This window comes from Pholcus phalangioides, unplaced genomic scaffold (assembly GCF_987345545.1).
Source record: "Pholcus phalangioides strain wild (caught in Gottingen) unplaced genomic scaffold, Ppha-v1.0 ptg000021l_1, whole genome shotgun sequence".
Lineage (NCBI taxonomy): Eukaryota > Metazoa > Arthropoda > Arachnida > Araneae > Pholcidae > Pholcus > Pholcus phalangioides.
In genome coordinates this window covers 4,755,683-4,768,756 of record NW_028301614.1, presented here as the reverse complement: position 1 = coordinate 4,768,756, position 13,074 = coordinate 4,755,683, and the positions used below count along the sequence as shown (strand labels likewise).

Sequence of the window (13,074 nt, the reverse complement as noted above, 5' to 3'; positions counted from 1 at the left end):
TTGCTTCGGGTCTCCTGAAGGATTTTTCTTCTTTATCATGATCAAAGGGAAGCTTATGTGACTGTCTGATTTTTCAATCAAATTTGCTTGCTCTAATTCATTTAACTGACATTTTAATTCGTCTCTCAAAGCGTAGGGAACATTGTAGGGGCGAGTAGATGGTAGTTTTGATGAATCTACTTGTAAAATAGGATGATTTTATCTGTACAACCTATGGTGTATAAGCGTTTACTAAATATATCACCAAATTCAAAAAGTAATTTCAATAGCTTCGAACGAGTTTGAAGGTCTAAGTGGCTCAGCTCAAAATCATTTTCCGACAATTCCTGCCTGCGTAACTGATTTCCTCCATGTCTCTGATTACTACGTCATTCGTGATTGTACCTACACGAGTGTTTTTGTTTAGAGCCACTTTTCGAGCGGTCAAGTTCGAAAGCATAATGGGGATCGTTTTATCTTTAGAGATGGAGCACACAGCTCTATGTACTTCTATAGCATCGTTTTGTAGTGTAGGTGTCAACATTATATCATCCCCTTCACTAGCCAAAATGTCCGTTTTCAAATACACTACCCTGGATTCGTGTGGCAAAAGTGTGATTTTCGTTGCTAGTCGGGCGTACTCTGTGGATAATGTGTTACAAGTTGGAGAATTGGCGTCTCGTATTTTAATTTTTGTATTACCAGCTTCTAATATGTCATTATCGAGGTTGAGTATGAATTTGTGGGCCTTCAAAAGGTCATAGCCAATTATTGCTTGGTATTGTGTAGCCAAATCATTTCTGACTATAAAAAATGAATGAATAATGCATTTATTTTTTAAAGTGAGAGGGATTTTGAATGACCCCAAAATATCTAGTGGCTCTCCTGAAATAGATTTAACTCTGACATCAGTGTTAGCTTTTTTTATCCGTGCATCATTTCTGATTTTCTGAAAAACAGAATACTGAAGTAATGAGACTGAGGCGCCAGAATCAATCAAACTGGTTGTTTGGCAACCAGCAAATTTGACATCAGCAACAGGAAGGTAGAAGTCATTTTCTTGTGAATCCAGAATCTGTGTGTTTATCGTTTTAACTTGTGTAATACATGTATCTTGTTGCGGCTCTGTAGAAGTTGAAGTGGTATTCATGTTGGGGGAACGGACTCTAGCCGCGGAAGTGGAAGCACTTTCGTTCGTTCCCCTAATTAGTTTAAAATGAGATGTGTTGTTGTTCTCAAATCTTACTGATCTGCCTCTATTGCTTCTTCGAGGATGTGGTGAATGATTGCGTGTATTAAAACGTCCTCGATTAGAATGAAATGTCTGATGAAAATTTTGAGTGCGTGGTGCGTGTGAACGTTGGTTGAAACGGTGCTCAGGATTATAAGCATAGCATTCTGAAGTTGTATGATTGTTTCGACCACAGTTTTCACAAAAATTCTGAGCATAATGAGGGTATCTATGACCTTCAAAATCATTGAGTGGAAATCTGTGTGAAATTGTTTCGTTGCAGCAAGTGTTTCCAGCGCAACCTGCGGTCCACGCCTGTGTGTGAGTATGTTGCTGTGGGGATTCAGAGAATGCTTGAGTTGTGGAGGGGTTATTTTCAAAACGAAATTGCGCACTGTTTTCGTGCCTTGGCACGGAGTGCAGTTGAAGATTTTCCACCTGCTTTTGTAGTGCAGCAAGTGTGTTGTGAGTCAGTTTTGTGTGCGTTTCTAGTAAGCTCCTGATTTCTTTATCTTTGCTATTTTCTACATTACAAATTGTCTCGTGTTGTGTTGATGATTCATTAACTTGTAAAGTTTCAATGAAATTCACAGCATCTTGAAACGATTGGGGGTCTTTCACTAAAATGGAACTTTTGTATTTTGGTAGGAGGCCTTCCAAGAATTTGGCTAGTCGTGTTTGTTCGTAAAGTGATTTCACTTCGGGTTTACTGATATCGGCATTGCCGAAAAATTTTTGTGTATTTGTGGAAACACGAGCAGCGTAGATTTTGACCCCTTCGTCGGAGGACATGCGACAATTCGAGAAAAGTTGCTGTCGTGTAGCAAGGCTTGTTTTGGTGGAGAAAAAATCCAAAAATTTCTGTTTAAAGTTTTCATAATTCTGCTCATTTTCCAAATCAACATTGTTAATGATCTGTGTCAACGCATCTCCCCTAACTCTGGATTTTAGCAACAATAATTTCTCTGATTCAGTACAATTTGCGGTTTTTGCGATTGCCTCTAACGTATCAACAAAATATCGGGGAGTGACAGCAGATACGTTGTCAAAATGGGGAATTAATGCCTGGCACCCCGCTAACTTATTAAAATTGCTAGGATCTTCAGCCATAGTGAAATATATTCAAAAGATTTCACAAAATTATAAAATCAAAATTCAATGAAAGTAAATGTAGAAATTCCCAAAACACAAAAGTTTCTATACAATAATAAATTTCAACACCAACTTAATGTTTCTTTTTTTCCTTTTAAATTATCATTATGACCATATCAATTTGAACCTTCTCTCAAGAGTCATCATTTGTTCATGTTTTGACATTTTTATCTGAAGGTAATAAAAGGGTAAATTTATGAATTAAGAACAGTATTACAAAAAATAAAATTTGGAATAATAATGTAAGGGAATGGTCACGGTACCATTGTTATATCGAACCACTGGAAGAATATATATATATATATAATTATCTAGATTAACCCAGGCTGCTAGTGGTCCAATATACATTTAGAATAAAACGATGACTCATGAAAAGAAGGAATCAGTTAAATTTCATTAGCATTTAATATTTAATCAAATGATCATATGAAAAGAACGAGTTATATTTACACAAAATAAAAGTCAATTAGAAAAATCTATTTCCACGATATCAAATTCTGCGTAATACATAAACAAAATACTGTATGTTCAATTATAATAATTTTAACTTGATGTTGGAATATCTCTCTTTTAATCACTTTTTATACCTAATTTCACCATCTCTGCCCCCGGTTAATTCCTCCTAATTTAGATCTTAACTAAACGTCTATAATTTACTAAAATTGTGGTAAGATTTTCTTTCCTACCTTTTCCTCCATCCCTTTCATCACGGATGATCGCCGCTCCTGATGCTACTCGTTGAAAATGTGTATAAACAAAAAAACTACATTTTTTTCCAACTTGATTTCTAGTTTGCACTAATCAATCTGCTCTAATTTTTCAAAGATTCCAAAAAGTAAAGTTTTGAGTTGTACCAACCCCCTATTTCTAATTGGTAGTCCGGCTTCAAAGAAAGATCCTTCCATTGGGTGATGAGGATTACGTAGGTACAAATAGTATTAAAATTGACATCATTGGTCAAGGTTCACCCCCTACGATCTCAAAAAAAAACAAAAAAAACAAAAAAAAAACATCCCCGGTCACCGTAGGGGACGGACGCATAAATTTTTGCTCCTGAAATGATAGCTTAACTTATCATCTACGGCCCGTATCCAGTCGGAGCCTTAACTGTTCTAAATGTTCAAACTCGATTAATAGTAAACTGTAAACTGTCTTTAAAATAATTTAAACAATAATGTCTAATAAAATTAAAATTCGCTGCTTCTTCCATGACATAGTAATGGACCCGCAAAACTGGAGATGGTCTGACGTTGTCCAGTTATCCGAGGACCCAGAAGCCGAGGTCAAAGCTCGAGCCAAAGCCGCCAAAGAACATGCAAATCTCCAACAGACGTGTAGAGGTGATGCGGTTCTACGCAAAGTCTTGGAATATAGCAAAATGAAACCCACGGGAAATGGACCGATAGATCCAGACGAAATCCACTGGATCACCTTCAGTGAACTTTTTGACGTGCACAGATGCGGACTTGCTACTGTGAAAGCCCAGATAGGTCATGCTGACACTCTGGAACTTCTAGATTTCCTGAAACTCCAGGTGAATCAAACAGGAAGGAAGCCCCTACGATCTTTCGAAGCATATGGGAGGAAGATGTTTTCTGTGGGGGGGGGGGGAAGTTGTACAAAAAAGAAGGAAAAGAGAAGTAGAGAGGAAGCAAGAAAGTCAGAAATAAAGTCAATTGCCTGCAGGTGGCAATACAATGGTCAATAGGCCGTAAATGGTCAATATATCAGTATATAGGGGAGAGAGAGAGAAAAGAAGAATACGAAGCGGCTATTACACGAACTTTGAAGGGGCCCTTTAAGTAAGTGGCCATAAAATTAAGGAGTGTTGATGAAGGCGAAAGAGCATGTTTTGTACAATTTAAATGGCTCAAGTCCCCTTTTCACTTTTCTCTTATTATTATATTATATTGGGCTGGAAATTGGACCTCTCCCGCTTCATCTGATAGCGATGGCTATTGACGCCATAGCAAGAAGGATTTTATGAAAGAGATTATTTTATGCATCAAAGATACTTACTGCTAACGATATCAGGAATGTTTTCCAAAAGCGACCTCTCGATTCCGTTGTGTTTCATTCTGTCCACCGCAATGAGAAATTTCGGGCTCATTATGTTGACGATCTTGGATGCCGCCTGTAACATATAAGATAATTATATTCATTCATTTTGTCAAATATGATACACTTTGACGCTGAATCGGCACTTGTCAGAACCGGAAAAAAAAACTGTAAACACCACACATATCTACTCATAATATAAAATCACAAAACTCGAAAAGGGTCCGTTTCTATGCAACGGAAATTAGTGACGATTTTATGTTACGGAAGTCGGTGACGTTTTTGGGTCAAGTTTTTATTTACTTATTTAGCAAAGAAATGTACAAGCATACAAACAGAGACAACTTTTCATCCATCGTGGACACGACTGTCTGATGGGTTAACGATTAAAAAAAAGTACAATGTGTGTGAGAGGGGAGTGGGAATACCTAAATATAAACACTCTTACATAAACGCAAATATAAATGGGGAGGGGAAATCGATAGTTAAATATCAAATAGATGGGTGAGGGGGTAAAACAAAAAATTAATAGTATCATCATTGTGGCAACGCGTGGTGGGTGCATTTTAAATGCCAAATTTAGAGATAATAAGTATGATTTGAATAATTGAGCTACTGTCAGAAAGGCAAAATATTTAAAATATTGATAAATATAATGGGAGAAAATCAATTACTTCAATTAGTGTGAGGGGCGATTTCTTTAAAAAACAAAAGACTAAAAGTGCACGGAGATATCATCGATAGACATCTTTTGAGGTACTTGTTTACTTGGCACGAGTTTTCATTTAACTCCAGAACACATCGGGAACTGCTTGACCTGTAGGGACCAAGTTTTGTACATGTACTCAGAGCTATGCATCACCAGTTCTCCCAACACACAGGGACCGGGTACCCAGGGCGGAGCATTGCACATATCTTCATGGAGAAATTGACAGGTTTCATTTCGAGTCGAGGATAAATCTCATTAATTTTTTTGCTTTTCATTGAGCATTGTGCTGCATTGTTTATTGCGGTGCGGTGCGATGCATTGCACACCCTCTATGGTTCACGGATAGCGTGTGGAACCTTTATCTTGAAAAGAAAAGAGCATTCAGGGAGTATAAAAGTGGACGAGGTGACCTATCATTGTTTACTGATAAAAGAAGACTGTTGAAGAAAGCGATAAGGGATAGTAAAAAGCAAGTTGAATCTAGGTTGGCAGATAACATTGGCTCTGACCCAAAATCATTTTTTCGATACGTCAATAATGGATGTAAGGGGACAGTTGGCCCCCTCTCGATAGGAGGCTCTAAAGTAGAGAGCAATGTAGGCATGTGCAGTGCTTTCAATGACTTTTTCGCGTCGGTTTTTAATGGAGATAATGATATTCGATATACGGGTGTTGCATGGGGTAATAAAACGCTCAACGATATTCAAGTGGAAGACGTGGAGGTCCTAAATCTTCTAAGAAATGTATGTGCAAGCAAAGCACCAGGACCAGATGATATCTATCCCAGGGTTCTCAGGGAAGGTGCTAATGAATTGTTGGGGCCAGTCGCTCAGATATACAGGAGTAGTGTTGCTGAGGGTATCGTCCCGAGAGATTGGAAACTGGCTAACGTTGTTCCGATATTTAAGAAGGGTATTAGAGAAGTGGTGTCTAATTATCGTCCAGTGAGTTTGACGAGCTCCCTCTCGAAAATTTTGGAAATTATCATCAAAAGGCAGTTTGTGAAGTGGATAGACGAGAATAATGTATTGTCGGATAATCAGCATGGGTTCAGGAAGGGGCAGTCATGTGTAACTAACCTCCTTTGCTTCTATGATTACGTGACTAAAGCTTTGGGTAAGAGCAAAAATGTCGACGTTGTTTACCTTGATTTCCAGAAGGCATTCGATCGGGTCCAACATGGCAAACTCTTGAAGCGTTTACACGAGATTGGAATAGGGGGCAACTTGCTGAATTGGATAGAATCGTGGTTAAGAGATAGGTCGCAACGAGTTATGGTGAACGGGGAATTCTCTGGTTGGACAGACGTCACAAGTGGAGTTCCTCAGGGAAGTGTCCTTGGCCCCATACTTTTTTCACTTTTTATCGACAAACTCGATCAGGGTATCGATGGAAATACTAGCAAATTCGCAGATGATGTGAAGCTAATGGGGGTAATCGGAAATGAAAGCGATAGGGAGTTGCTCCAGACCAACTTAAACAAGATTGCAGCATGGGCAAATGAATGGAGCATGACGTTTAGCGTAGATAAGTGCATGGTCGCTCATTTTGGTTCGAACAACCCACGGTTCTCTTACGAGTTGAATGGTGTCACTATCCCGGATGCAACTAGAGTCACCGATTTGGGAATTCTCATTGACGAGCGACTTAAGTTTTCTGAACATTGTTCAGCGGTTGTCAAAAAAGCGAATAGAATGCTTGGTCTCATTTTCAAAAAGGTCTCTTCGCGTTCTCCTAAAGTCATTCTTCCGCTTTTTCGAGGCTTAGTTCGTCCTGGACTGGAGTATGCTGTAAGGTTTTGGAGACCATACCTACAGAGGGACATAGACTTGGTTGAAGGGGTGCAGAGAAGAGCTACACGTGTCCTTATTGGCACACGGCTTGAGTTATGAAGAGAGACTTCATTTTTTGAATATGTTTACATTGGATGAACGCAGGTGTCGAGGAAATATGATCAAAGTGTTCAAAATTTGCAATGGGATGGATAGGATGGACCATGAACTTTTAGTACACCGCCAATCGACTGCTTTTACAAGGGGACACCAGTATCGATTGGTGAGGGACAATGCAAGGTTATGGTGTCGCAGGGAATTTTTCTCTAATGGGGGTTGTTAATAAATGGAATAGCTTACCCCCGGAGGTAGTAAATTGTAACACAATTGACACGTTTAAAAAGAAATACGATAAACATGTTGGGGTAAATCGAGAAGCTATCCATTCTTAGAATAAGACAACCATAAGTATTCTTTATGGACATTGTATAATATTTTATCATGTGTATATATTGTTTGTAATTTGTGTTAATTGCATTTTTAATTGGGTTGCTGTATTTTTGAAACATATGACAACCATATTTTTATGGGCATATTTTTATCAGCCACCTCGTTGGGCATTTTGCCTGTTGTGGCGTTGTATTTGTATTTGTATATTGTAGTGCATTGCGTGCTGTATTGCTCATTGTAATGTAGCGTTTATTGCGTATTGCGTACTATAGTGCTTTGCTTATTGCGATGCATCGCATAATGTGCCGTATTGCGAATCGTGGTGTATTGGACACTATGTTGCATTGCTTATTGTTGTACACTATAATACTTTTTTTTTCAAACCGAGCACAACTCAGGTCTATCGCCATAGGCAATTTACTACCTAGCGAGTTGTACCGGAAGTGTAAGCGTGGGTACCTAACAGTTTGAGTGCGTGTCTAGTGTTGTGTATGATTTTTCAGTGCTGCCATCTATATCTCAGAAGTGAAGTGAGTAATGTGTAGTGACTGAATATTTGTACTGTTTTGTAGGACTGTTGCTCTCTGTGGCGAGACTTTTTAACAGGGAGATCGGCTCACATTTGCGCCTCGAAGTTGGGAACCACAGAAAACCAACTTCAGCCGACCACCACTGTGGTGACGGTGGGGCTTGAACCCGGGTCCCCGCGATGCGAGTGCGTCACTATGACCACTCGACCACCACAGCGGCACACTATAATACTGATTACACACATTACTGATTGTGATGTTTTACGTGATGTAGTGCACTGAGTGTTTATTGTAATGCAGTGACTATGGCTTACGTTGGCTCACTGCGTATTATGGTGCTTTGCTTATTGCGATGCATCGCGTATTGTGCTGTATTGCGGTGCATGGGTTATTGTGGTGCACTGTAAATATTAGTCGATTGCGCATTGTTATGCATTACGTATTTTAGTGAATCACATGCCATATTGCTTATTCTAATGCAGTGCTTATGATGTATTGTGGTTTATTGCGTATTGTAGTGCATTGCACATTAGGCTGTATTGCTTATGAGGGTGGTGTATTTGTTATTGTGCTGTATGCATTGCCGATGGGGGGTATATTACGCATTGTGTTGTTTTGGTTGTTTTGCTTATTGTGGTGTATTGCCGATGGTGGGGTATTTCGTATTGTGCTGTATTGCTTAATGTGGTGCACTGAATATAGTGGTACATTGCTTATTGCACTGAATCGCCGATGGTGGTGCATTGGTTAATTATGCTGTATTGCTTATTGTAGTGCATTGCTTATTGTGGTGCATTGCGCTTAGCGCAATTGCGTGATGTATTGCTTATTGAAATGCAGTGCTTTTTGCGAATATTACGGTGCTTCACTTATTGCGATACATCGCGTATTGTGGTGCATTACGTTTTATGATGTATTGCTGTGCACTGCTATTTTTGGTGCATTGCGTACTGTAGTGCATCAAGTGCTGTATTGCTTATTATGGTGCTTTGCTTATACTTTGATGCATCGCGTATTGTACTGTATTGCATATTGTTATGTATTGTGATGCATCGTGTGCTGTATCGCTTATTGTAATGCAGTTCGTATTGCGTATCGTGCTTTATTGCTTATTGTAATGCAGTGCGTATTGCGTATCGTGCTGTATTGCTTATTGTAATGCATTGCGTATTGCGTATCGTGCTGTATTGCTTATTGTGATGTTGCTGATTGTTATGCATTATAGTGCATCACGTGCAGTATTTCTCATTGCAATGCAGCGCTTATTGCGCATTGTGGTGCAGTGCGTATTGGGCTGTATTGCTTATTGTGGTACACTGCAAATAGTCGTGATTATAATGCGTCGCTGATTATAGTGCATCGCTTGTTTATCGTATTTCAGTGGTTATGGCGTATAGTGGTGCTTATAGCGATGTATAGTGCTTCATTGCTTATTGTGGTGTTTGTGGCGTACTGTTATGCATTACGTGCTGTATTGCTTATTATAATGCAGTGCTTATTGCGTATTGTTATGCATTACGTAATGTAGTACATCTGCAACATTTTCATTGCATTAAGGGTTTTTTGTATGCGTCGCTGCAAGTGACCAGACAAAGACACATTGACAAGGAACAAATAATTTATTAGGTTTTCTAACAAAGAATTCTGAACTGAAAAGTTAATCACCTTTTTCACGAGTCGGGGAATTCGTAGGGTTTGAGGTAAGTCCACAAACAATCAGTTCTCTTGACAAGTAGTAACGAGTCCGTAGGGTCCGGTTAATAACGATGAAACCATAGAATCCGATTAGCAGCGACGAGCAGTCAACGGCGATGAGTGACCGACGGCGACGAGTAGTCTGTAGGTCTGGTCGGCAGCGACGAGGTCGTAGGGTCCGATGGACGGCGATGAACGATCGGTACCAAGATCGTAGAATCCAGTCGGCAGAGAAGTACGATCGGCGACGACTCCGTCGGGTCCCGGTCAAAGAAGGTGAGCGATCGACGACGATTCCATAGGTTCAGGTCGATGTCAATGAATGAGTAGGCTCCCGATATCAGACAGTCCATTTGATGATGACGAAGCAAGAGCGTTCAGAACGGTAGGTTATAGTCCAGCGTAGCAGATCAAGAAGAGTCTATCTGACAACTTGGCATAAGCAACTTCTGGTGGAGGTGATCCTCAGTGAAGGGGGAAGTTCAATCCATTATTTTTCAGAGACCGCAGCAATAACTTGGCAGATCGCTTCCAAAGATGAAAAACCTTTAGCACAACAGCAGTGCTCGCGCGCTAACAAATCACAAAAGCAACAAGTAAAGGCCCGTTTACACGAGGCAAGTGATTTAGTTGGTAACTAAATTTTAAGTTGCCAAGTACGATACTGTTACGAGTGCACCTTACACACACTCTCTCCCCCTCTCGCCTTCTCATAGAGAAACCACACATCATACATACATCAATACATGGGATGCAACACGTGTGCTCTCCTTTCCCTCACCAGGTATTCTAAGACGCACTTGAGCACTGAATAAGTACGTATTACATAACACAATCACAACTCTGCAGACAGACTCTGGGCCAATGAAAACCCCTTACAGAAATCAGGCGATTGCCTTTGACCAATAGCAGAGGTCTTCACGAACTTGGTTTGGGAACACACGAGGCTTTTGCCAGAGAGTATTGCTGGAGGTTGGACGACCAACATGTCGCGCTTGAAGAGTCGTTAATTTACTCTTTCTCTGTCTCCTCCTAACCCCGGGTCGAGATCCCTCACTGTAGGGGACGCAAGGAAACCTTGCCCTGAGATGACGGTGAGTGATTCAAACTATATATAATTATTGTGTGACTTTTTTTTGTGTTCAATTTGGTGGAGTGAGAGTGTCCATGTTGAATGTAAATTGTATCGAGTTTAGTGTAATTCACGGTGTCGAAGTATTTTCAATGAATGAATAAAATTAAATTGTAATTCTCTAATTGGAAAGGTTATTATTATTTTCGCAATGTACTGATCATGATTTCCATGCAATATATAAAATATCGTGAGTTACATCACAACATATAGTTATTAGTGGTGCGACTTAATACATCGACAACATATAGTGGTGCCGTCGACCGGCGAATCTGTGGTGTATTTAGTTTGTGTGGCACTCTTAAATATTGTCAGGACTAACGTCAGCGTAACTATACTGAACTGCCATAATTATTTTTCAATCGTTGTAACGTATTTGTGCTAGCGTATTTTTCCATAGTTGACATAATTAAAAAAAAAAACCTAATATGATTGTGTTTCTACCGTTTGTTAAAATATTTCCTTTTATTGAGTGTGTGATTCGAGTCATATTTTGAACGTATAATTTGTGTTTCTCATGTTGAATTCCGATTATTGTCGACGATGTGATTTGAGTATCGTGATTGAGTTCAATTGTCAAGACCTAAACCTGAGCGCCATTTCTATTTCCTTTTCGGATGAGTCTATATGTGTGAGGGAAAACTCGTTTTGTTTTCTTCTGCGTGATGATCGCACGCTCGTTTTTTTTCCTTCCTCGTTGTCTCCTCCCTCGCAACTCGTGTCATGTCTCCGGTGGAAAATTTTATTCGTGTTTCGTTGGTTGTGTTGTTTCGTGATCATTGTTTAGCCGATTAGTTTCCCAATCAGATTATTTTTTATATACACTTAGGGATAATTTCACACTGACTTGGATAATTCACAAACATTGAGGTACATTTTGGATTTGAGAAGACTATATTTTATTCTTGTAGTGGTCTCAACCACTAAATTTTTGACTTGTGATCCTCTTCTTTCTCGTCCCCTCTATCGTTCTTGAAACGGTAAAGGCTGCCGCCTGTGCACTTCTCCAGGCGAGATACCTTACACAGTTTTTCCTTTTTTTATATTTTTTACACATATTTGCCCCTTACGTGTTTATTGAAAGTCGGCTAAATTTTTTTTTGTTCACACTTCATCATGGCTCACGAGGACGCCCAAGCTCAGAATGTCCAGCAGTTTAACATGTTTCCAATCATAGTAGGCACTTACAATTCCATACCCGTATTGGATGGAACAAATTCAGGTTTAAGAGTGACTGATTTTTTTTCAAGAATTGATCGTGCATCAGCCTTGGCAAATTGGGATGCTCATACTAAGAAAGAGATTGCATTACAGAAATGTTCTGGAGCTGTACTTGCTCACATTCAGTCAAGCTCTCGCTTGGTAGACCCTATGACCTATGAACAATTTCGTGCTCATGTAATAGACAGATTTTCTTCACCTGACAGACCTGAGATAGTGTTGTCTCAATTGACGACAACAACACAATCAGATTCTGAGAAAGTCAGAGATTTTGCTGATCGTCTTGAGTCACTAGCTCGACGTGCTATTCAGCAGGCCACACCGAATGAACCGGTGGCCATAACAAATTATCGTGACACACTTCTTTTGGCCAGATTTAAGGCTGGCATACTATCTCACATGGAACCACTTATCGCTGCTTACAATCCAGCAACCTTTCGAGAGGCAGTTGACTTAGCCTACCGTATCGAGCAGGCTAGTTCCAAACCTGCATGGGTTTCTTCTTCGTCTAAGGAAAACATTATGCCATCACAGGCACCTTTACTTTCAGATTCACTTGTTCCCACATTTCTGAACAGAATTTCTTCTCTCGAGGAACAATTGCAAAAACTGCAAGTAACACAAAAATCTCCTGAACCACAAACGAGGCACACTCGTTCTCCTCAGACCTCTCGTCGCCTCGTCTGTTTAAATTATGGAATTCCTGGTCACTCATACAGGGTATGTCGAAGACAAAATCATTCATATTCTTTTCGTTCTCAGAGTAATTTTCCACGATCATCTCAAAATTCTTTCAATTCTCAAAATAACAATTCTAATTGGCGTCGAAATTCCTCATTTCGTTCTTCTCCTGGAAATACCAGAGAGTCTGAGTGAAATTCTCAGTCTGGTCATCAACGAGACAACTCGCCGTCTACCCGTCCAAAGCGTGTCAGCTTCAACATGGTCGCTGCTGAGAGTCCTTCCTCAACTCCTGAACTTCCGATTGTCAATGTTCAAATCCACAAACTAACTTTGCCATGTCTTGTAGACACAGGTGCTGCTATGTCACTAGTTACAGACGAGTGGTGTCAAAAGTCCAAACTGACCCGTAAATATCAAGCTGTCACTCCAGCAGTGCGAATGACTGGGGTCACCGGTGAACC

General features: G+C 39.9%; 1 protein-coding gene across 1 annotated transcript in view; it reads right to left on the bottom strand.

Annotated features, from left to right (window-relative positions):
- The window catches only part of LOC149070526 (acetoacetyl-CoA synthetase-like), a 102,004-nt gene that overhangs the window by 56,362 nt on the left and 32,568 nt on the right, over positions 1-13,074 (bottom strand). The window contains exon 7 of the mRNA XM_089248879.1: positions 4,382-4,496. Within this exon, the coding sequence (XP_089105005.1) occupies positions 4,382-4,496 (115 nt within the window). The remainder of the gene's footprint in view (positions 1-4,381; positions 4,497-13,074) is intronic.